Source organism: Strongylocentrotus purpuratus, unplaced genomic scaffold, assembly GCF_000002235.5.
Source record: "Strongylocentrotus purpuratus isolate Spur 01 unplaced genomic scaffold, Spur_5.0 spur5_scaffold_13, whole genome shotgun sequence".
NCBI lineage: Eukaryota > Metazoa > Echinodermata > Echinoidea > Camarodonta > Strongylocentrotidae > Strongylocentrotus > Strongylocentrotus purpuratus.
The window spans coordinates 36,525,433-36,551,723 of NW_022145598.1; the positions used below are offsets into that span (position 1 = coordinate 36,525,433).

The following is a 26,291-nucleotide window of genomic DNA, read 5'->3' on the forward strand; positions in this document are numbered from 1 at the left end:
CAAACTTTCGTGAAAAATCAAGTCATGAATCCCCAAGGGTCAGGTATAATGTTTGTGAAATGCTTCCCACCCAACGCCAAAGTGTTGCGTCTAGTTTACTAGACACTCTGAAAAACCTACATCAAATCTAAAAAAACTTGTATCTCGGCCCAGCACTTCTAATACGGGTTACATACATTCTTTTTAAAAAAAGGCTAGCGGTCGAATCCTCGTTATTGTTGAAATATTATTCATATTTGTTTGGCAATCAGTCAGGACTGAATATTTTTGCCACTAATATTCATTGTACTATTTTGTATTCTGTATCGGTATCTCAAAGAGCATCTTTGAAAACATGATTATTTGCATTAAGTTTACCTGACCATTGGGGGATATTTTCACAAAATATCGTTTAACCCGACAACATGAAGCACACGACTTTTCGTAATTTTGAGGTTACTTTTTAAGAAAGATTGTGGAACCCGACTTGAACACCCGACAGAACGAAGTAAGGCAAAGAGCCTCATCAGCATCAATGCCAATTTTCCTGAGGGCCTTCGAAGTATCATTACACAGCAGTAAACCAGTTACCGAATAACACCTGGGTGGAGAATGGCAAATGTGGATTAATGTCTTGCCAAAAGACCTAAGCGCCGGACTTGTATTGGAAACTCTAACCCTTGGATTAACAGTCAAGTGAATGAACCACTATCCCATCACTATATGATATATATTTCTTGAGGCTCATGAAAAGTTCTACTAACCCTGAAGAAATTAGAGAGTAATGTGGCTCTGCGTCTGAGTCTTGAGTGGTTGTCGCCCAGCAGCTGTCGATAAACATACCAACGCCTGGTACCGACTCAAGATACACACCAAAGTAGAGGTAATCTCCTTTCCCGACAACGGAGGTGGTTTCGGATTCACTTTTATCAAAAGCATTTGTCTGGAACCTTTCGAGTCTCAGACTGAAGTCACCAGAGCCCTTGTCGCTAAAGGACACCTCACCAAGCTGTGGTCTGAAGGACCCACTGATGACTTCCTCTTTCTTGAGGCAACATTCGACCCGAACCTGCATGTGATATTTACGGGTGATTGCCGTACCATCTTCCGAACCAGGCTTGGCGTACGTAATAACGTTAGAAAAGGTAACAGTTGTGTTATCCTCCTGTAATGACAGCAAGTAAAATCAAATTAATTAATGTTACGAAAACAAAAAATGAAACCCAGTATCCTGTTTGATTTGTGTCAAAGACTGATGAATACATTGTAATGTATAATACTTTATTTTTGAGATTTTAAGATGACGCTGAGGTTAATGTTGTATCCAGGCGCGTACACAGGATTTTTTCAAGGGGGGGTTTTAACATTTATAAATCGGTCCGAAAATTTCGCAACGACTCAGCCAGCCACTGAATAAGCGGGGGGGGGGGGGGGGGGGGGGGGGGTAAGAGTCACTTTTTTGTTTGGTCTCAAAAAAATCGCAACGACTCAGCCGACCGCTGAATAAGCGGGGGGGGGGGGGGGGGGGGATAAGAGGTCACCTTTTTTAGGTCGGCCGTGGGCATAATTTTTTTTTATACAAAAAAAAATCAAAAGGGGGGGGGGGTTTAGGTTTTTTTAGGGGGTTTACATACATAAAATTACCAAAGGGGGGGGGGGTTAACCCCCCGAACCCCCCCCCCCCTGCGTACGCGCCTGGTTGTATCTCTCTCTGTCCTGTAATGGCATTACTAAATATGAACATGAATCAGTAATACATGGAGTTACTGTTTGGGCTATATCACCGGTTATATCCCCAACGCTGAGTTATAGAAAGAATTACTTCTCATTACAATAATGAAGTATACCATCATGATGTAATCATATAATCACCCATACCAAAATGCTGGTGTTAACTTTTGTTGTAATCATTGGTGTCCGGAGGCTTTGGGGCAGAAGCCCCTCTCACGCTCCCCCCCCCCCCCCCCCTCCCCCCCCCCCCCCCGATGAAAGGAAAGACGAATGCTCCTACGAGACCAACGATTAATAAAGTGAATAAATTGAGAGTCGCGCACTGTCCTTCAAGACATGATAGGCAGTTTCGTTGAATTATGATCACAACTCAGAGCGGCGACCGATCGATTTGTGGCCTGCTCAACAAAAACAAGCAGTGCCCGGGCGGCCGCCGCTCGGTGGCCGGACGAAGTTGGCTAAAAACTCGCCACCCGGCCGCCGAGTAGGCTACTTTTGGGGATGTGACCATAGCTTTACTGACCATCCGGGAGACGTGACACAACGTTGTATAATGCGTATCAAATGACAAGTTCATATATATGTAAGGACAACTATATGGATAGCTTGAGATAGAATTGGAACCCAAGTTTCTCCAAATTTCAAAAACCAATTAAAAATTGCGTTCTATGCCAGATGATGAAGAATACAAAACCTAGATTTATTACATAGGACCTAAAATTAATATGCCTAAAATTCAAAACGAAGGATTATAAATATGCTTCCAGTTGTCGTTTCATAGAATTAGCATAATGCGAGTAAATCATGTAAATTATATCGAAATATAAATCTATATCATTGATAATAACTCACTTTTATATTCGTATCTACCCATAATATCGTTGTTTAATGTGATGTGAAAATGGACAAAATGCATAGTTAACTTCTTTATGCATCAAATTCACTTTCTTTATTGATTTTAATATCAAGTGCCATCGTAGCGGAATAAGATGTCAAAAAACATTATCACCGTCATATGATATTTCCTAAGTTTACGAAGAGGAAAAGACACAGAAACGTCAACAACACTGCGGAATCGGATGCACAGCAGGATAGATTCCGGGACTTTGACAATCGGTATTTAAAAGAATAAAAGAATATTTTGAATGAAAGTAAACAGAATTGCATTTATGCCAGCATGTCATGCCTGTCGCAACAAACTTCAAATTAAACATATTGAGGCGCTGCCCATGGACTAAACGCAGTTGGGCTGCGCTCTACTGGGAGCCAAACATTATGTTTAAATCCCCTCTTCAAAAATCATGCACACGCCCATGGTATGGTAGCCATGGGATCAAGGGTGATTCATACCAGTTATCATTTAAGGAGTCTTACCTCTAAGATGGTGCCACATTCATTGTAGTCTGTAGTGAGAGTGATGATATCAGTGGTAGCGTTGATTACACCGTTGCAGGATCGGTTATGAAAATGAACACCAGATGCGTCCCCTGGGACTAGCCGTGCATCTACGTTGACCGTCATTGAAGTACTTCCACACTCAACAGCTGTAACTGGTATAAGAGAATTGTCAAGAGCAAAGAAAATGTCAATTACGTCACCCTTTTCATTTCATCTCAGGTGTCAGAAGCAAAAATTGCCATAATTAGGGTGTGTATGGGTGTGCGGGTGAGAGTGTGAGTGTGTGTTCAAGCAGACGGGTTGTTCAAACATTCTGGCTAAGTCATGAACAGGAATTCGTCCAGCACAAACAAAATATTATAGATACTTACGCTTATCTTGACACATATCGCCATCAAATCCTGCTAGACATTCGCAAACGCCTTGCTCACAGCTCGCTCCATTGAGACAACGGTTATTACATTCATCTGAAAACAATTAGAGATAACAGTTGCTCTATCAAATGATGTGGCACCAGAAAGTACGAAGGTAAAGACCTTTCAGATTCTGAATGAAACGTTTATAATTTTAAAGATTACAAATGTATGATATGATTGAAAAGCAATAAACAGGTAACAACAATTTTAATCTTCCAAGGACTTTAAAATATCTTATCCTATGGCTCAATATAATGTGCACGTCCTTAACACCGAGCTCACACAAAGAGAGTGATACAGCGATTTACTTATACAGTTAGCAGTCCAGCGCATATTTGTGAATACCATGTACTACTTCCTGGGGTTTTTCCGGCCTTTCAGCCTTTCAAAAAAGTGTGGAGGAGGGGGGCTTAATTTGTTGCATCATGCAAAATTATGTCCCTTTTGCAGCCAACATCAAATTCTGTAGAACTTTGCAGGAATTAAGAATATGTAATGTATGTCCTATCTGTGAAATATAAACGTTAGCAGTGTCCTACTATTTCCACTCACTAATAAATCCCTACTTACACATGACTGCATACATCTCATTATCTACCCACTAAATAAACATATGTCTCCATTCGGCCTGTATCGTACAAGCTCGTTCTCATTTTCCTACTCAATCATTTAATATGGGTCTAGCAGCACCATGAAATGTTTTTAGTAATGTTAATTTAAAAACACTCAGAAACATGCACACATTTTCAATTTCCCTTTTTTTTTCTTTTCTACCTTCCAACTTGATATTTAGATACTTTCTGCATTTTATTTTAACGTGACATTCCATTCTTCTAATTACTCCTATCAAAGTGTAATGTGGCGCCCCGCTCCTGGCTGCTAGTGAATATTTTGTATTTGATTTTTCAATAAATCCAGAAACTTTTGCTTGAAAACAAGTTTTGAAAAATTATAGTTGATATAATTTTGTTTCTTATTAAAGGCCTTATCAGTCTGTCATGATTTCATTGTGCTTAAAAGTCCATTACGATTGTTTTTTCCTCTTCCTATGATGTTGTTCTTCCCACTGCTGCGACCTCACAATTCTATACATTAATTGCCCACTCGCTTGGATCGTTTGTAAATGAATATTCAGACCATCATACCCAGCTGCAAAGCAATATCTTGGACCATATTCAAAAAATATAAATTGAAATCATCCCTGATAAGGCTATAACAATACCGATGTCTAGTAGTTGTATATTTTCCCATTCAGTTTTTCCGTTGTAGGTGCCCCCCTTTTTTGTTGGTGCCCCACGTTAGAAGACAACCCCCCCCCCCCCCACCCGCCGATGTTTGTTTGTTTATTCAGTAATATGAATTCATTGACAGGGTACCTTTTGATTTCAGGCATTTTGGACACTCTCTTTCAAATGCACTCAAGGCTCTTGAGCCATTAATTATCTACTGCTTTGTGTCCTAAAACCAAAGTGTGGCTATAACGATACAGGCAGCGGACTTCGTCTAGTCCAATTGTACAGCATTCGAGATGTCCCTCTAGTCAGTTTTATAACGATTACAAAAAAAAAACTTGATTAAACACCAGCCTTTTAAATAAGCTTTAAGTTTACTTTCCCTTGCTCAATCACTCTCTACCATCCCCAGGGGCGGATCTAGGAGGGGGAGGGGGATTGGCAGTTTACACCCCCCCCCCCCAATAAGCAAACAGTAAGAGTCAAACATGAACTTATAAGAAGGCGGTACAGCTTGCATTCGTGGAACAGACTAGAACTGCAATCGCATCAGTTGACGCCCGTCCGCGTTCCTACATGTTAAAAAAGAGCCTCTCTCGGACTTTTTAGAAGCCTGTAGCTTCTAGGATAGTGGAGATAGGTAGGCTAAACGAAATGAATAAAAATGGGAAGACATACAAGATCAAGAAAAACCAACCCAAAACAAAATTGACAGTGTCATATTTTCGGAAAAAAAGTATTTTGTAGACAAATGTATGCAAAACGTAAATTTTCATTACATTTTTGGCCGAACATGTGCCTCCGAAATGTTGTGTGACATCGCAAAAGATTGCCAAATTTTGCAAACTAATTGGTCTCAAAAGTTGCGAGACACTTAAAAGGGAAAAGGCAAGTCACGATCTGAAGCAGGTTCGCGGCAGGCGTGGATTTTGTAAAGTGTGATGAAGGGGGGAGGGGGGGGGGGTCAAAATTCACCTCAGTAAGAATAGAGTCAAAGACTATCTGAGGGTTTGCGTCATATCACCATTATTGAACCAACATAATAACCGCGCCAATCTTCACACGTTGAATAGTGGGAAACACCCAAATACCCGATAATATAGACATCTGGATGGGAATCCTTTGTTGTTTGAAGGCCAGCAATCTTTTGTGCGTGCATGTATGAAGCTGAGATCGTGGGAAGAAACAATATTATATAGCAAGAAAATGAAAATAATTAAAAAGCAAACCACACGTGACTTTAATTATTGCGTACAAAATTGAGTACACATATTTGTTCGTGTCCACATTTCCATCACTATTTCTTCTCGACATTGCACTAAGATAAAAAAAAAAAAAAAAAAAAAAAAAAAAACAACACACCAAACAAAACAAATTTAATGGCAGTATTACCTTTTCCATCAAGACTCAATGAAAAATGATAGATTCACTCAAAATGATCTTGAAGATGTAATTTTAAATTGAACGTGCGGGGATGGGGTCGAAATTCAACTCATTCAGAATAGAGTCAAAGACTATCTGAGGGTTTGTAGTCCAGGAGACGGTACCATATACCATGTGCATGACCTGGAAAAGTTGATAAGTATAAGGATTTTTTGTTGATTTGTGTTCTAGATGGGTATTGAAGTAAATTCAGCTAGGTTGCCAGCTTGGCGACCTTGGGCAACTTTTTTAATAGCCATATTAGCATATTCATCTAATTAGCATATGTGCAATATGTAATAATGTTGCCAATCTCAATCCTGGAAGCCTGAAAACATGGATAATATGACTTTTCAAGGGTTCTCTATGACAAGGAATTCATTTATGACACCGCTGTTTATTTTAAAGTAATACAATTGTCTTAAATAGCATAATTAGCATAATTATGTACAATATATGGACTTCATTGTCATTGTTTATCTATAAAGCCTAAAAATGGTGCAATGCAACAATGTAAATCACTTTTGAAAGACTAATCATTAATTTATAAGAAGATATTCCGTGAAGATGTAGTATAATTAGCCTAATTGGCATAATCATCTAATTAGCATATATGTGCAGTATGTAATAATTTTGCTTATCTTAATCCAGGAAACCAGGTCTGAAAAACTTCTACCGGACTATTGCGTCATCACCGTATGGAACCAATATAATAACCGGGCCAATCTTCACACGTTGAATAGTGAAAAACACCCAAATACACGATATACAGTTGGTCCCAGAAAACACGCAACCGAGAATTATCGATGTTTTATCATATCTTAATCACAATTATAATTCAGTTTCAGTTTCAGTTTCATTTTTTCTCCCTTTTCAACGGAACAGTGATTTTGACAAGAAATTAGATATATAATTCCATATTCAATAATATAATACATTTACATGGTTTAAAGTTATGAAATTGAATGTATATCTAAATATCCAGTATAATGGGTTTTTAAAAGTTTGGAGTTTCTTGTTTGTTTCTACGGGTGGCAGTTAGAGAAAAGAATTCGTTGAATAAATAATGGAAATACAAGCATAACTTTAAACGAACAGAACTTTGTTATTCCTGGCTCATTTTTGACTGATTGAGGTGTCATATAAAACAGCAGAAAATGAACTTTCTGGAAATGTGATTTTCTCTTTGAAAGTCAGATACCGTTTGCAAAATTACCTTTAGATTGTTTTCAATCACTCATGCGTGAAATATGCATCATATAATGCATCAAATGAAAGAGGAAGATCTAAGCTTTACAAATATGTGTTACTTATTATTAAGTTATGATAAAACATCGATAATTCTCGGGGTTTTTTTTTCCGGGACGCACTGTATGGACATAATTGGTTGGAACCCTTCCTTTTTGAAGGCTAGCAATCTTTTGCGCGTGAACATGGGAAAACAACAAATACCAAGAAAATAAAAATAAACTAGAAATTTAATTCGTCATAGGGACGAATTAGGTGGTCTGTTTTCAATTTTATGATCATTGAAAAGTCAAAAAAGAAAAAAAAATGAAGAAAAAAAATTGTTGGAGACTCCCGGACTCGAACCAGGGATCTTGAGGTCCGAAGTCAAGTGCGTTACCGATATACCAAAACATTTCCCATAGCGATTACACGTAAACGGAAAATAAAATTCTCAAATCCCACTTTGCAAGTGAAATATGAGCATGATCCCGACATCTGATCGAGAAGAAAATGAAACACTTGTGATAGCTTATTGTCTCAGCTACAACATACTCGATGCTCAGCGAAAACGAAGCTAAGACGACGGAGACATTGCTCGTGAAAGACGGGAATGTAGAATCCAGTTTTCAGAAAAAGTCATGTCCCATAGAGAATACACGCAAAATGTGAAAAATTGACATGCCACCTTTAATCGCAAAAAACGCCATGATACCTTTATCAAAATGAAATATTGTGTCAACTGCATTTGTAGAGAATTGTCTAAGCTAGATCATATTAAAATTTGGAAGAAAATTGATCAATTTTTACAGAGATACAGTCAATTTTCCAGAAATATGCTGACGTCATAATATGCAAATTGAAATTTTGAGTTGGGAGGCCATTATGATGACGTCATGAGTTAATTGAGGGTCAAATGAGACATGAAATCATATCTCCAATTCATACTATATCAAAATATGGAAAAAAAATTGGTTTCACCTTCCATCCTAAAGCGCTACAATGGATTTTGTATAGGCATGTTTTTGCCCATGTACGCTATGTATTACAAGAGCTCGCACGCACGGAAATTATCTTAAACGGACGCTCATTCCGTTATTAATGGGCAGAAAAAGGTGAACAAGGTATCAAAATGCTTGGAAACATGTGCCAAATATGATGACAGAGAAAATTTGGCGATTTTATGTTGAAAAATACCAGTACGCGCGAAAACGCGCGCGCATGCACGTGTGCGCGTTTTTTTGCGAAACGCTTAAAATGGCCTGAAACGTATGCAAAATTAATTTAAAACGATTTGGAGCATTTTTATTTTTTGCGCGCGTGCTAACGCGCGGACGTACGCATGAGCGCGCGTTTTTTGACCTGAAATTGACCGGACGGATATTGACCTTAATCATGATAAATATGAATGAGAAATGCTTTTCCGTTATGAAGATATGATCATGAGTAACAGGTACCAAAAAAAACACAAAATGGCGCCTGGATGACGTCATGAAAATTTGATGACCTTGAAAATGTTACTGTCATGTCTCATGACAATTACCTATGACTGTGCCAAAATTGAAGGTATTTGATTGAACCGATCTTGAGTTATCATGTGAACAAAAAAGTGTGAAGAAATAAATAAAAAAGAATAAAGAAAGAAAATTCTGACGAAAACAGGTGATCTGTCTACGACAGACCACCTAACTAGAAATTTAATTCGTCATGGTGACGAATTAGGTGGTCTGTCTTCACTTCTTATGATAGATTTGAGAATGGGAGAAGTTATATAGACATGTAAACAATCATGATCATGATAGTAAAGGTGATGATGATAATGATGTTATATGATGATAAAAACGATAATGTTAATGATGATGATGAGCATGAGCATGATCCTGACATCTGTTTGAAAAAATGAGGAAATATTTAGATAGCATATAGTCTCAGCTACAACATACTAAAATTTGGGAGAAAACTGTTGAATAATAATCGAGATACTGGTCAAAACACATTGTCATGCAGATTCATGTTTTGAAAAAATGACCTCCCATAGACATAACACGCAAATATATAACAAATTATGCATTGTCGCCTTTAATCGAATATTTAACTATGATGACGTCATCTAAAAGAAAAATAAATGACATACTTCTGATAGAGAATTACCTCAGCTACAACATATCGAAATCTGGGAGAAAATTGATCACCGATAAGCGAGATAATCTCAATTAAACAAAGACAAAAATGACGTCATTAACAAAATACATTTTTTTTTAGTTTAGATGCCAATATGAAGACTTTGTTTCACTTTGTACGAGTTAGGGTGGTATGAAATTTTATCTCCAAATCATGCTTTTTTCAACCATGATATAACAATTGGGGGTCGACGGACTATCTGAAGAGCCATTTTGTTTTTTAAAATGGCATGTTTTTGATCAGATTTGCATTATATTGCCCATAGCAGCACGCGCGGATTTTGAACTTTGACGCGCGCTCATGGCCTTATAAAAGGTCAAGAGTGACTGAAATTTATGTAAATTGTCAATTACGGTAAGAGGAATCTAATTCATGTAAAAAAAATTTGATTTGATCTTTTTCGAGCGGTGTGAGCGCGCACAACGCGCGCGGGGACACGTACGGGCGGAAAATTTTGAAATGCTTAAAATGATCTGATTCGTACTCTCGTTTAATAGTTAAGTAATACACCAGTTAACAGTTGTGTGCGCCATTTTAATTGGCGAGTAAACAAAGCCAATGACCTAGAGGTCAATGGTATTTATGCGTAAATTAAGATTGCGCCTATGCAATTGATGATATGCGCGCACAACGCAGCGCGCAGGCAGTGATATCATCATCATTTGCATAGGCGCAATCTTAACTTACGCATAAATACATGACCTCTAGGTTATTGGCTTTGTTTACTCACCATTTAAAATGGCGCCCATGTCTGCGCATGTGCACTGATACAACTGTAAACTGGTGTATTTTTAGCAATTTAAAAATTTGACGCGCGCGTACGCGCGTGTCATGATATTTGTTTAACCTTTGATGACACGACCTGTTGACCCTTGACCTGAAGTATATCTGATATAAATATGAATGAACTTTGAGTACGCATCATGAAGATATGATGGATAATGTGATTTCACAAAATGGCGCCTGGATGACGTCACGATAATTTGATGACCTTGAACATGTTCCTGCCAGGTCTCATGACAATGACCTATGACTGTGCCAAAATTAACTGAACCGATCTTGAGTTATCGTCGGAACAAAAAATAGGGAGAAATAAAAATAAAGAATAAAGAATAATATAGAAGAAAGAAAATTCTGACGAAATCAATAGGTGATCTGTCTACGACAGACCACCTAATAAACAAATAATTACTATTATATACCTCACTTAAGTAATCCAGCCATCTGATTGGTCGAAATTGCATTCATAAACTTCAACTGTTCCTGTAAAATTCCCGGTAACCATGCATAAAACATTTAATATTTTTAATAACCATGGTTATTAAAAAAAAAAGTTAGCCTCCATGGTTACCCCATAGGTTTACATGTTAAAAAATGGTTTGAGCGATCGAGGATACCGTATGTGTGCGAAGGATTGGTCGGTAATTTCAATACAATTGAATCTCGATCGATCTTACCGACAATTTTATCTTGCATTGTTGACATGAAGACGAAAATAAACTTCCAAAAACAAAAAAACAACATCTGCCGATAGATCTTGATCTAAGTTCGTGCCAATATGCATTGCAAAAGTAAAAGAAGGGTGCTTTTGCGAAGCATTCATCACGCCGAAGCCGGTTTCAATCCATTTTAATGTATATATTGTACAAAACTGCCAAGCATGTGAACAGCGCGCGATGGCCGAGTGGTGTAAGGCGTTGGTGTAATATACATCACTCATTGTATGCAAGAGTTCGACTCTCACCTTCGACAAAAAAAAAAGTATTTTTTATTTTTTATTTTTTAGTCTATTTTTTTTCGGCATATAAAAGTATTAATGACTGCTTTAATATTCGAGAAATAGTTGTTTTTATACGCTCTCGGGAAGGTTACAATTGGGCTATTCCCCTCGGCACGCCTCGGGTAATAACACAATTCTAACCTTCCCTTGAGCGTATAAAAACAACTATTTCTCTCAAAGCAGTCATTAATACTATAATAATACTAATTTAGAAGGAAAGTATATAATTTTGCACCACATAGTAAGGACTACTGCTTTACCTAGCCGACACTTGAATGACTTCAATAGTGCGTCAGGACAATGCTGGATTTGGACCGGCATTCAACCAACACTTATAATAATTCTATTTTGCAAACACATCACCTGAAATGATCGATTGTTGCACACCTAAAGAATAACCTAATACTGCTTTTCCATAACAATCTTGTTGGGGGGGGGGGGGGGGGGGTTCACCTCATTCATGCAAGCAGCTAATCATTATGATAAAATAATCAATAATCTTAAGAAGAACAACAACAACGACAGCAACAATGATATTTATGATAATAATAATAATAATGATGACAAAAATAACAATAGTAATGCCAATAATAAATATGATCTAAATCATAATAATAAAATATATTAATCATGATAATTAATGATCATATGATAATCAAAATCTTTAAAAATTCAATAATAACAAAAATGAAAATAATGATGATAATGATGATGATAATAATGATGATAATATTTTCATTCTAAACAAAAAAGGATTCCTAGTCATGTTGCCCCGGTGAGTATTAAAGATGATGTTCTTAAGAAAACTGATATTGTTGAATTCTTAGGTATCAAACTTCATGAATCACTTGACTGGTGCCACCATATTACCCATATTTGTTCAAAAATTTCAAGGGGGTTGGTATCATGTCATTCTTTAAAAAGACGTTGCCGAAACATATATTATTAACTATTTACAACAGTATTGTTTTACCGCATATCAACTACTGTAATATCATTTGGGGTAATACTTACAAGACTCATTTATATAAAATTCATATTCTTCAGAAACGTGCTGTTCGTATAATTTCTAATTCTAACTATTTGACTTCAAGTGCTCCTTTGTTTTATGATTTAAAATGTTTGCCAGTCTTTGACCTCATAAAATTAAACAATTTAGTCTTCATGTTCAAATTACATAAACATGAGCTCCCATCAATATTTAATAGCATGTTTAAAACAAATTCTTTTTACCATTCTTACGAAACCAGAAATAAATCAAACTATCATTACCCCTTTGTACGTACTTCCTTGACCCAACACACTTTAAGATTCCAGGGTATACATGATTGGAATTCCTTACCTTATAATTTAAAAAGTAGTTCAACCCTATCAAAGTTTAAATATTCATGTAAACAGTTCTTGTTTAAATCAAATGAAGTGCACTGAGTAGATTTTTTTTTTTTTTTTTTTTTCTTTTTTTCTTTTTTTTTTCTTCCTTCTTCTGTACAATGTTCTGCCTGCGGTGTGTGTTGGTGTGTCTGTATGCATGTGAATGAATGAGGGTGGGTGTATGTTTGTTTTTATAAGTTTTACAATATTTGTTATAATAATTTGCTTGTATGATTACTTTTGTACAGGGCCCCATTCTCACAAGCTTTGCTTTTCTTGGGGTCCTTCCGATTTTGTTGTTAATTTGATATGTATTTTATTTTGAATTTTAATGGAAAATAAATGAAATGAAATACTATTCATAGTGTGAGAAAGATAACTGACCACTAAACCTGCGCACTGTCACCGAAAATTGGCAATCATCTATATTTCCTGCCGCATCATGGGCCTGATAGTGCAGCTCGGTTATGCCCAAAGAGAAATCTCCTCCATTCGTCCCTGTTCCTTGGAAGACCATTGTGGGACAGCTGGACCAGCTGTTGAGTCCGGGCTCGGTCCATGAGATCGATGACGCATTCGAAGCGTTCTCGTCGATGTTCACGACGATGTTGTCAGGGCAACCCTCGATGGCAACGGGTTCATTATATGGAGCTGTTAAATAAAATACATGGCTTTAATATCAATCGTCGAATCTAATTAAATAATACCTAAAAAAAAAAAAACAAGTTTACGCGTGAATTATTCTATAATTCCAAATGATATTTAGTTAAATGTGTATGTGATTGGAAAGTTTATTTTCTAGTAATCATATACCGTCAAAACCCTCAACAATAAGTCACGCATTATTAATTGTATACAGCATAGAGTGACAGTTTTAGAAACCAAATTGTCCTAAATAAGTGGATGGCTGATTCGTTTGGTTTATTTTGGTTTTGAAAACATATGGAATGATTTTTGAATTAATAATTGCTTAAAATACCATCATTTCTTTCAAGCGCATACGAGACCATAATCATGATGGAAGGTCCACATAAGACTTATAAGCAGGTATCCTAGTTTGCAACTGATTATAGGCACATTGACATTTTCTTGTAAGAAGTGATAGAGGCTGCTAAACAAATGTCAATGTGCATTTCCAATAACAAATTGTGGCTATTAAGTTATGCATGATCTTTCAATTTAAAATCATCGTATCATACGAAATAATACAATAGAGCTTTTGAATGACGTGTATCAAACAAAAATTATCGTCCCAATTAATTCTTTCAAAAGACTTAATTAAGTAAATGAAACAGCCATTTGCCTTTTTTGGGTCAATTTGATTTCCAACATCGCCTCTTTGAGTGTCTGAAATCGGTCATGCGTGATTTATTGATTATATTTTGGTGTTGTATGAAAGAAGACAAAATTAAGGTTTTTAATTTAGGTTTTCAGTAATAAAAAAGTAATTTTGAATTATTGATTAATTTACCATTTAACTTTTACTTTTCTTTTTCAAGGATATCCTGTATAATAGTTATCCGATTTCACTATTTAAACAAAGAACTGTCTAGCTTTTATGTTTTTATTAATACCAGGGGGTGTTTCACAAAGAATAACATCGATTTTAAGTTGAATTCACTATGGCAGGCCATTCATGCCACTGTTTGATCTCACCATTGACTACAGTAGTATCAGTCTCTTAAGAGACGTACAAATCATGGTCACAAATTTAACAGAATTTTATTTATTTAGTAATTCTTTAATGAAGGAAAAAATTGTAATCAAAAGATCATTATGGTGAGAGCAACCAGGTGAATGAATGGCCAGCCATAGTTAATCTTAGTCTTTGTGAAACACCCCCATGTAAAGCGCGGTCTTCGCGTTAAGTACAGGCGCGTACGCAGGGGGGAAGGGGTCGGTGCGATTTTTTTGGGACCCCCCAAAAAAGTGCCCTCTTACCCCCCCCCCCCCGCTTATTCAGCGGTCGGCTGAGACGTTGCAATTTGTTTTGGGACCCCCCCCCCCCGTAAAAAAATGTGTCCTCTTACCCCCCCCCCCCCCCCCCCCCCCCCCCGCTTATTCAGCGGCTGGCTGAGTCGTTGCGAATTTTTGGCCCGATTTCAAAATATTAAAACCACCCCCTTGAAAAAATCCTGCGTACGCCACTGGCCACAACCCTGACCCTAACCCCTACCCTAAAACTAACCCTAACTGATGCAAAGCCAATGGATGCAAATTTAAAGCTAAATTACGCTACGTCTTTTTTTTCCATATATTTCAGAAACAACTGATTATACACTGTTGGTCATAATGGTGGAATAATTATTTTTACCCCAGTTTAGGGAAGGATTGAAAAAAATTATTTATTTCTAATTGATCTAGATAATGGCATACATTCTCAGATTTTATTGAATATTAATTTGCGAATGTTTGTTTTGCGTGACTGCTAAATCATATGTGTGCTACTATGCTAATCAGCTAGGAAACCTACGTCCTTAAATCATAATTGACAGTAATGAGGATTAATGCCTCACAAAAGGGCATTAATAAAGCTGATCGACACGATTTTTATACTGGGGCCTCACAGTAACGAGACCATTCTTTAGCCCCTGAATCATGACTGTACGCAGTGTTTGCTAGGGTACTCGGCCCCTTTCACAAATCCCCCAAAACGAAGAAAATGCAATAAATTGTCAAAGATTCATTGCATTTTCCCCCGGCCCCCAACAGGAAAAATTCCTCTGTAGGGCCATGCATTATGGCTCAAGGCATGGCCACACAGAGGAATTTTTCCTGTTGGGGGTCGGGGGAAAATGCAATGAATTTTTGACAATTTATTGCATTTTCTTCGTTTTAGGGGATTTGTGGAAGGGGCCGCGTACCCTAGCAATCGCTGCGTACAGTCATGATTCAGGGGCTAAGCAATGGCCTCGTTACTGTGAGGCCCCAGTATAAAAATCGTGTCGATCAGCTATATATTAGTACCCTTTTGTGAGGCATTAATCCTCATTACTGTAAATTATGACTTTGGACGTAGGTCCCTTAGCTGATTAGCATAGTAGCACACATATGATTAAGCAGTCACGCAAAACAAACACTCGCAAATTAATATTCAATAACATCTGAGAATGTATGCCATTATCTAGATCTATTAGAAATTAATAATTTTTTTAAATCCTTCCCTAAACTGGGGTAAAAATAAATATTCCACCATTATGACCAACAGTGTATAACTCTGTAATTTTGTTGTAAACTTTACAAAGTACAATAGGCCTACTGCACTCTATTCCTGCTATAATTACTTATTTCTATTTTATTTATTTTGTTTTTGTTTTAGGCGTGGTCTAGTTTAGTGTAATAATTCAATATTGTTCAATTTTTTTGAATAATTAATAATAGATATATGATATAAAATATATGATTAATTTGATATTTCACATGTATGTGCAATTGTTAATTATTGCATTATCGTTTTTATGTTTTTACAGTGTTATTGCACACAGATGCGGGGCTTTCTTGAAAAGCAGGTCCACTGGCTTCCAGTGCATGGAACTGAATGAAACTACCCTGTTGAAAAAATAATGAATAAATAAATAATAATGCCACCTGGCTGCGCAAAGAGTTGCGCATACTCAGAAGAGTTCTCATTAAACAGACTAACTTGAGAATTTGTTGATTCATGTTATCTGTTTTGTGTTTCTTAAAATAATATAGACAGGCAGATACAGTGGAGAAAAAATGAAATAGCAAAGTTATATTCTAAAACACCAAAGGTTAATGGCTCTCAAAAATAGTGTCATTTGTATAATCATGTTTTTATCCAGAGATCTGGGGCCCGTTTCATAACACTGTTTATCTATAACAAATGCTAAATTTCTATGACAAATTTGCTCTCAACCAATCACATGCCATGATTTCAGTAGCTAATAACAGTAGCTTGTGACTTGTTATTGATATCAAGTTTTGTGAAACGGGGCCCTGACGCGGCCTGAACCACAGGCGTCTTACTGTGTGATATGATCCGAGTAGTCACAGGGTTGATGACAAGCTCGTCGCCGTTTAACAATGTCACCGTACTGTTGTGAATCGTAAGAGTTGATGACTTCATATCATACTCGTTGATCAAGCCCGTATAACTCGGCGAATATGACCGAGCTGACCAGAACAGCCTGCTGCCGTACTTGCTGAGGGAACTACCCGTTGTTTGGTCGGAGAATAATTTGATGGTTCTATCCCCACTCCCGTCTAAATTCGTGACGCCTAATTCAGTCTGTTTCGTGTAGTAAAACAAGCGGGCTGGTAGAAGAAATAGTGAGAACAAATATTAGATGAGTAATGCACGCTACACACAATTTGTGAATAAGGCTATTACCCTTTTTTCTATTCAACGGTTCTTTCTGGCAATTTTGACCGATATAAAAGCCTCAAAACTACCCCTCCCCTTCAAAAAAAAAAGAATATACATATATATCATAAATATATGCCATAGACTTAGTAAATGATTCTTAGTAAATAATTGCCATGCTCATATACTCTATAAAAGTGTACCCAATATATTTGGAATAAAGGGATCATTCATATTTGAGAGGTAAAATATCATTCAATATTGGGTACACTCCAATTTCAAATGTGTAATGTTTTATGAGTGTAGACCCACTCATGCTGTTTTCTGTGTGGATACACAATGTGTGGATACACAGCTCAAGGCAGTATATACTACTTATGACTCGGTCTGTGCTGTAGACTGGATAACCTTGATTTTATTGCTCAGCCATGGCAGGAAGAATGTCAGATCTGAAGTGATAAAAGCAGCTAATGGCGCTGTGTTTATTGTAGATGAGCTGTTATGTTTTCTGTCAAATGAGGGCGCGTTCATGCTTGATTTTGACGGCCAGAATCAGGCATCTGTTACGCGTTTAGTTTAAAACACGATTGCGTTCATGCTCACTTTTGTAGAATCACCGAAAAACGGCGATCACGATCGCCGATCGTAAACTCACAAAAAGATGCGTTTACAATTTGTAAACGCGTTTAAATGGGGTCAACGCACTGACCTCTAGTGGGCCTACGTAGCATGCGCACACAGGTTTGCGAATCCAAGCTGAAGGCCACCCAAGGAGAATTGCCTGGAGAAGTGAGCACGAACAGTGCACCGTGGAACTGCGATTACGATGAGCGTTTACGATGAGCGTTACAAATCGCTCATTCTGCCTTCAAAATCAAGCATGAACGCGCCCTTAAATGGACACGATCTCTACTGATGAGATAGTTAGCCTGATTACGTCTTCCTTTAAGTCGGAAGAAATTGAGGAATCCAAAAAGGCCCTGATTGATGCATGTGGTGATTTTGGTACCCAGAGGAATATTTTGCACAAAGGCCCTACAAAGGACATTAATAATGTTAAAGCAATGATTAAATTGCTTCTCGAATGTGGTGACAAGGCTCCGACTTTCGTTGCAAAGGACCTGAACAGGCTCCCGCCTGTTAGTTTTGACAGCCTCGGTGTGTCAGCCTTGCTGGGAAGACTTCAGAAACTAGAGGGTGAAATGACAGCAATGAAGAAATCTGTTATGTGCCAGGCAAAAGTTACTGAGGATATTCAACTAGTTACATCCGAGATGGATTCACGTGTGTCGGCTATCTCTACGGTGCAAGAAGCTTCTATAGTTCCACGCCCACCATGTCTACTGTACCGAGTACCACAAGAAGTCCGGAGTGAGAATCTTTGGACCCAGGTGGTACGTCGGGGTGGGAAACGTAAGACCCCTTATATTGAGCCCAACTCTAGCCAGGCCCAAAAACAACCCCAGGAAAGGCCACAGCCCAAAAAGAAGCCGGGTATAGTGGGGACAGCCACTGTAGGGAAAATACAAGCTGTCAAGACTAAGAAGGTCAATGTCTTTGCTACTCGGTTCGACCCTGATCTTGATTCTACCATACTACAGGAGTACCAAGAAAGGCTGAATGACTCTGTTAAGTGTCGAAAGATAGAAAAGGAGAATGCCCGTTTCTCATCGTTCCAGGTTACCGCTTTATGCAATGAAGTCAATGAGTTGTATGCACCTGATATCTGGCCAGGTGGTATTTTCGTTAGGAGGTTCTATGAGCCTCGGAAGCAGGGGTCTGTGACACTTTTAGAGTCTTCTGGACCTGTGAGCAGGCGTCATTCAATACTCGAAGAGAAGAGCCAGAGAGAGCCCTAGCTTGGATTATGCTACCCTTTTTAAATTAAGTTCAATTGTGTTAGTTATAATTGTCGTGGGCTGCGTCTTGGGCAGAGCAGTGCAGAGAAATCTCGTCGTCTTGTCATTGAAAAACTATTTCAGGATGAGGTAGACATCATCTGTCTTCAAGAAACTTGGTTAGCTAAGCAAGATTTAAATGGAATTAACTCTTTATATTCGTTATATCATGGTATTGGTAAATCTACTACAGATCTCAGAAATGGTCTGGTTCGGGGTCGTATACCTGGTGGGGTGGCTATACTCTGGCGCACTAGATATGAACACTTAATTAGTGAAGTTAGATTAAATGTTGATTGGGCTGTAGGGATTGAATTTAAAATTGATGATAAGAAATTTGTCATCATTAATATATACACTCCTTATGAGTGTCCTGAAAATGAAAGTGATTATCTTGAGAAAATAGCATTTATTGCGGCGGTTATTTCTGAGTTAGACACTACCAGTGTTTATGTGGTAGGTGATTGGAACGCAGACATATCTGACAATAGTTCCTTATTTGGAAATCATTTGAGACAATATTGTTGTGATAATAATTTTGTGTTATCAAGTCTGCATTATTTACCTGCAGATAGTTACACTTATGTTAGTGAAGCATGGCATACCACGTCATGGTTGGATCATTGTATATGTACAGCAGATGCTAATGCCTCTATAGAGAAGATGGAAATTATGTATAGATTTGCTACAACTGATCATATTCCTATTAATTTATCAATTGATATTGACAATTTGCCTGGGCAACGTGATTCAGGCATGGCTAACACTGTACATAAAGGCAGGCTAGATTGGACTAAGATTGATATAAATCGTAGGAATAATTATTGCCGTGATACTGATTTATTGCTTGAGGGAATCAATGTACATGCACACGATGCTTTTTTATGTCGAGATTCCAATTGTGTGAACAATGACCATGTTAATTATGTATGTAATACATATGATGATATTGTGAAATGCTTATGTGATGCTAGTGAATCTCTATATCACTGTAAAAACAAGGTTCATAATACTAGGCCTGTCTGGAATGAGCATGTGTCAGAGCTCCACTCTGCTGCTCGTGAGGCTCACCTACTCTGGGTTGAAGCTGGCAAAAACAGACATGGACGGTTATTTGAGCTAAAAAAGAGGGCCAATGCACGATTCAAGTATGCTCTCCGTTTTATTAAGAATAATGAGAAAGTCATGCGGGCGGACTCTGTTGCTCGTAAATTGCAGGGTAAAAGTTATTATGAATTTTGGAAAGAAATTAAATGTGTTAATAATAGTAAAGCGCCTCTTCCAACTAATATTGAAGGTATCTCTGGTGATGGAAAAATAAGTGAATTGTGGTGTAGCCATTATAAGGATTTGTTTAATTGTGTACAGAGTACGGTGCAGGTGTTACTAATGTTGACTTTGATGTAAATATGGTTATCTCTCCTGAGGAGGTTAAAGAAGCTATTAGAAAATTAGATGACAATAAGTCATGTGGTCTTGATACTATAACAGCTGAACATTTAAAGTTTGCAAGTCCGAAACTCATGCCCTTGCTTGCAATGTGCATTTCCGGATTTTTGATTCATGGTATCTTACCAGATAGTATGTTTTCCGTTGTTTTGGTGCCGGTCATTAAAAATAAAGCTGGTCGCATTACTAGTAAGGACAACTATAGACCTATAGCATTGGCTAGTGTCCTGTCCAAAGTGCTGGAAAAGATATTGCTTGGTAGGTAAGAGATGTATATTCTTACTAAAGATAACCAGTTCGGTTTTAAAGCCAAACATGGCACTGACATGTGTATATTTGCTCTGAAGGAAATTATTGCAAGTTATCGTAGCAGAAATTCTTCCTTGTTTCTTTGTTTTCTTGATGCTTCCAAAGCTTTTGATCGGGTAAATCATGAAAAGCTGTTTACGAAAATGGCTGATAGAGGTATTCCTAAGTACCTGATTAGGATACTCGTGTTTTGGTATACCCATCAAACAATGATGGCTAGATGGGGAAGTAGTGTGTCTGAACCATTCCATGTCAGTAATGGACGGTTAGACAGGGAGGTATTCTTTCTCCCTTTCTCTTTAACCTGTACATGGATGGTCTATCCGACAATTTGAATGCTTGTAAAAAAGGCTGTGTAGTTGGCAGTATAGTAGTCAATCATTTAATGTATGCAGATGACCTCGTTATTATTAGCCCGTCAACTGCTGGGTTGCAGAGTTTGCTCAAGATTTGTTCTGATTATTGATATGATAATGATGTCAAATATAATGCAAAAAAGAGTCTTGTTATGATAATTAGATGTAAGGAACACCGTAGATTGGTATTCCCGGATTTTTATTTATGTGGAGCTAAACTCAATGTATGTACAGAGGTCATGTATCTTGGTCATTTTTTTTTTACTGAGGACCTTTGTGATGATAAAGATATTAGCCGACATTGTCGTAAATTATATGCTCAAGGTAATATGCTCGTTAGGAAATTTCATATGTGTTCTCCGGACGTGAAGGTGGCATTATTTAGGGCATACTGTACACCTTAATTTGTACACTGCGCATCTGTTGAGTAATTTTAAGAAGAGCAGTTTACACAGGCTTACTGTGGCCTATAATGATGCCATGAGAATGCTTCTTAGGGTACCTAGATACTTTAGTGCTAGTCAAATGTTTGCTGAGTTGAATGTTCCAGCCTGTTCGGCTGTATTACGAAATCTTATGTATAAGTTCATCCAGAGAGTGGATGTCTCTGAGAATAGTATTTTAAAGATGTTAGTGAACCCCTCGTATAGTAGTCTTAGGTACACATCGGGCCTCTGGAAATTTTGGCTTAAAAGCCTGCTTACACCTCGGAATTGATCATATTTTGCATGATGTTACCAAGGATTATCCAGCCTCTTATGGTTGCAGTATAGTCCATAGTCCTTGTTGCTTGTTATAATATCTAGTTATCTATTATTAGTATATTAATTGTTCTAGTTAGTGAGCAGAGATTGTTACAATTAAGTTACAACTTCACTTTGTTATACATATATTTATTTTAATATTGCAGTTACAGGTACAGCTTAGACTAGAGTTAGATTGCTATAGGCCTTCTGTTATCAATTTTTACAGATACAGGTTACATGTTACAGTTACATTGTATATACGTAGTATAGATTTTTTTTAAATTTTTTTTTTAGTTTGTTATATTCTTTAGTATTTGTGCGATTTGTTATTATACTCATCATGTTCATACTCCGCTATTATCCCTATCTATATGTAACATATGTTTTATGGACCACTGCCTTGTGCAGCTGAGTCTGAAATAAAGTTCTGAATTGAAAAAATTGAATTGAAATATCTTACATAATGGTTACAAAATATGGAAGTGACGACAAACTTAAGGTGTCGTCACTAGATTTACCACGTATATCTGGTGCTCGGTGATCAGTGCCCCACTATACAAACCTGAGTAAGTGTACGATTGAGTTTTAAGATCGATTGCACATAGTGATCAATGCAATCAATCGCAAAAATCAATAGCACAATCCATTGCTAAGCTGTATGTTATGGGATCTACGGGAGGGATCTTTGATTGTCAAATAACTTAATGCCCGTTGCAGACATGAGGTGTAATCCTATTTGCATTATTTTGTTTTCTTCTCTGCATTAATCATTTCCTTTATTAAGGCAATCCGTTAGCGTGCCAAAAAGTAAAATACAACATTTAAACCCTTAAAGATAAACTTGAGTACCGGTAATGAGATTGCATTGTATAAGAAAAGGTGTGGAATGGATCAGAAAAATTGATCATAATAGCATGCAAGTAATGGTGTGTAATGCAAGGTTCTGGAGTCATCAAAATCATCATAAATTTGGCAGAGTCTTGTTAAAGTAACAATCACTTACACAGAAAGATGTATATGGGACAACACACATGGTGTCGGGGCTAGTACTACCCTGATTTCCTTATCTTTCTATGCTCATTACTCAGCCAGTATACAATTTCTTCCAAAATTGTTTGGCACATGACATTTATTTGTAATCTTGAACATTCAGTGTAAGTTTCGTTAGATTCTGTGAAAATTCATTTTCTTTTTTTACCAGAACTCAAGTTTATCTTTAACTTTGCATTCATTTTTGGACACGGTGACTCTTAGGTTGGCGAGTCAAAGACACAGTCCTACCGTAGCAAATAAGGCCTTTTCGATTGTGTCGACGAGAACGCCGTCTACGTCCAGAGCGCGTGTTCACCCAGTTAAGCTATGGTCACAACCCCAAAAGTAGCCTGTTCGGCGGCCGGGCGGCGAGTTTTTAGCCAATTTCGCCCGGGCACCACTTGTTTTTAGGGCATCCCTCGGTCACTGCTGAAGTTTTAGCGCGGAGTTAAAATTCGGCGGCGCCTGCTCACTTTTCACTCACTGCCCAAAATACGCTCGGTGGCCGGGCAACCTAATCGAGCGTTCGCCGTTGAGCGATTTAGGTCAAAAATCAAAGCTGCTAGGTCAAAGGCTGCTGAACGGTCGCCGCCCAGTTACTGCCCGTTCGTCGCTGGGAGATCGGTCGGTCACAGGGCGGCGAGTTCAAAATCGGTCAGCAGCCTTTGACCTCGCAGCTTCGATTTTTGACTTATATCGCTCGAAGGCGAACGCTCGATTAGGTCAGTGCCCGGGCGGCGACCCCCCGGGCATTTCAGTCAACAAGATGATGTGACCCATTCGTCATATCCATTCCTCACGCCCGCGCCAATGTGGTCAGAACACGAACCGGTACCACTGACTTCTACTGGAACAGATAGTTAGGTACGTACTATACAGAACGGCGTTTTAGTTTGAGCTGATCGTTAAAACAGAGGTGGACGCCCCCCCCCCCCCCCCCCCCCCAGTGTTATTTAAGGTACGCATATGCATGTTCCGTCCTCTTGAAAACACTCCCCTAAGTCCGGTGTGTTAAGTCAATACGGGCCGGATTTGTGTGTACTACGAGCCGGATTTTTGTGTACTACGAGCCGGACTTTGGTGCGTGAAAAGTACTCCTTTACCGGACATTTAGGGAACACGCATGGTATCCCTCCGTTCACGGAGTGGGAGGGGGGTGGACGCGTTCTCGATTATGGTAGTATGGACAGGGAGATAACAAGGCGCGTACGTGCGCAGATCGTCAGATTAAAGTTTTTATGTCGCAGTTCACAATGTCGACGTGACAATAAAAAAAGGCCCGACTCACAACGAAACACAATTATAAGTAAGTATCTTACTGGTGTCATCAGCACATTCCTCATTGAACATCCCCTCAGCATAGATGGGTCTCACTACCTCCTCGTTGATGGCGTTTAGTGTTGCCTTGACAACTTGATTGACTATGCGTGTTGACCAGACAAGAAACCTTTCAAGATGAAATAATCATAATTTTGAAATTAGAGGTGTTGTGGTCTGCTGGGTATTTCAGCGGACTGTGGATCAGGTGATTCCTGGTTCGAATCCTTGTCAAGGTACTAATATTCCTTGGTAAGACCCCCTGTATTCTAGACTTCATGTAGAATTTCAGTGGCAGATTTGCTAAAGCCTGCATATTAATATGATACTCACGAAATCGCAGTAGAGTTATTTATAAAGTATAGGTATGGTAAATAAATGGACATACTGTTATCTATCTCAATTTAACTAATATTTACCCATTGACGGGGTCCACCAAGATTGAAGTAGGTTGCACAAAACTCGTATATTTGAAGAGTTCTTCTACCGAGCTACCGTCGAGATTGGCACGTAAGATAGCCCTATCATTATACATCGTCCAGTAGATCTTCCCGTTCACCAGATCGAGAGCGATAGAATGAGGGGCTGAAAATTCATTCAAACGATACATCAGTACAATTTAATGATAATAATAATAAGAATGATGATAATAATAATATTATTTTGAATCACTACTTTATCACAAGATCGATTATGCACTTGCAATTTATCTTCATGAATAAGATTCATGGTGATGGTCTAGCTTTGAAATTGCCAATGAAACGTTGCGTTTTATCAGGAGGGATTTAGGTATTATCCTCTTTTCAACACGTTATATCGTATTGCACGTGTGGTGTGTATGCGCCCACTGTTAATGTTCGAATTAACAATGACAGAGAGTATCCGCAAAGTATATTGCGTTATTACCTTACTATGATTAATCATGGTAAATAAATAATAACAATTCATTGTAAAATATATAGAAACATTGCACTTGCAAAGTAAGCATATTGCTATTCACTCACAGTTCGTAGATAGAATGACTTCTTGGTTCGTGCCGTCAAGTTGGATTCGACTTATTCGATCCATATTGAAATCATTCCAGTACACCATTTTATTCCCTGGATCATAGTCGATTCCATTTATTCCACTATTCTCTGGAAGAGGTATCAGGTTGAAGAGGGTGTCCATAATGTTGGTATCATCCCGTGGTTCCGGCAGGGAAGCGTAGAGGATACCAGGGACATTGGTATCACCAATAAATATCTGAGCAGTATCTGTGTAACAAGAAGGTTGTGAAGTATATACAAAGATAGGAAGATTACATGAGAGTAAGGAATACATAGCTTATTAAAAAGCTTATCAAAAAGCGTCATTATTAAAGGTAAAGACCAGTATTGGAAACGCCCTAATTTCAAAAAATGAAAATGGAAGCTCTCATTACCAATCATGTGAAAGAAAATGTTTTGACTAATACATGATGATAAAAAATTTGCCGGGAAACCACCTACTAATTCATATATTTGGTAAATTTGTTTCTCTAATGGACTGTGAGAGATATAGGGTAGTCCCATATACATCTTTATGTGTATAGTGCTTGTAACTTTACGAAGAATGGGCCAAATTTCTTATCATTTTGATTATTCCAGAACCTTGCAGATGCTAGATGCTAGATGATCAACCTTTTCTGATCGATTCCACAACGTTTCTTTCACAATGCAATCGCATGACCATAACTGGTCTTTACCTTTAAAGTCTTTCTTTCTTTTCTGAAGTAGGTAACCCTTGCAAATAATCGACAAGTTAGTTCTACCACACCTGGTAACATTTATACCCAGATGTTGTGTGTCCGGACAGGTTGTATAACCGGACAGTAAACTGTTGATTTAAAACAGCAATTTGAAGAAGTTGCACGCAATATTTCGTTAATCATCTGAGACGTATGTTGGACTAAATTATCCAGGTCAAATATTAATGATGCTTAGAGCTAATTGGTGAATATTTCTCGTTAAATTCAAAAGCAAAAGAGAAGGCGTTTTGTTTGTTACGTGTGTCGGATACCCCCCCCCCCCCCCCCCCCATCAAAGTGACACGAACTGACTTAATGAATAAATAAATAAAAGAATACTATTACTACTCTC

At 37.9% G+C, this 26,291-nt stretch overlaps 1 protein-coding gene across 1 annotated transcript; it reads right to left on the reverse strand.

The window, feature by feature from the left end:
• Nucleotides 1–664: 664 nt before the first annotated feature.
• LOC115923299 lies at nt 665–25,421 on the reverse strand. Its single transcript, XM_030983745.1, has 8 exons — nt 25,176–25,421; nt 24,591–24,756; nt 24,174–24,301; nt 16,728–17,015; nt 13,122–13,388; nt 3,480–3,575; nt 3,085–3,260; nt 665–1,144 (listed from the first exon to the last, which is right to left on the reverse strand). Exons 1-8 carry the CDS (start codon nt 25,339–25,341, stop codon nt 665–667), a joined length of 1,767 nt encoding a protein of 588 aa, XP_030839605.1. The 5' UTR covers nt 25,342–25,421.
• Nucleotides 25,422–26,291: the final 870 nt, after the last annotated feature.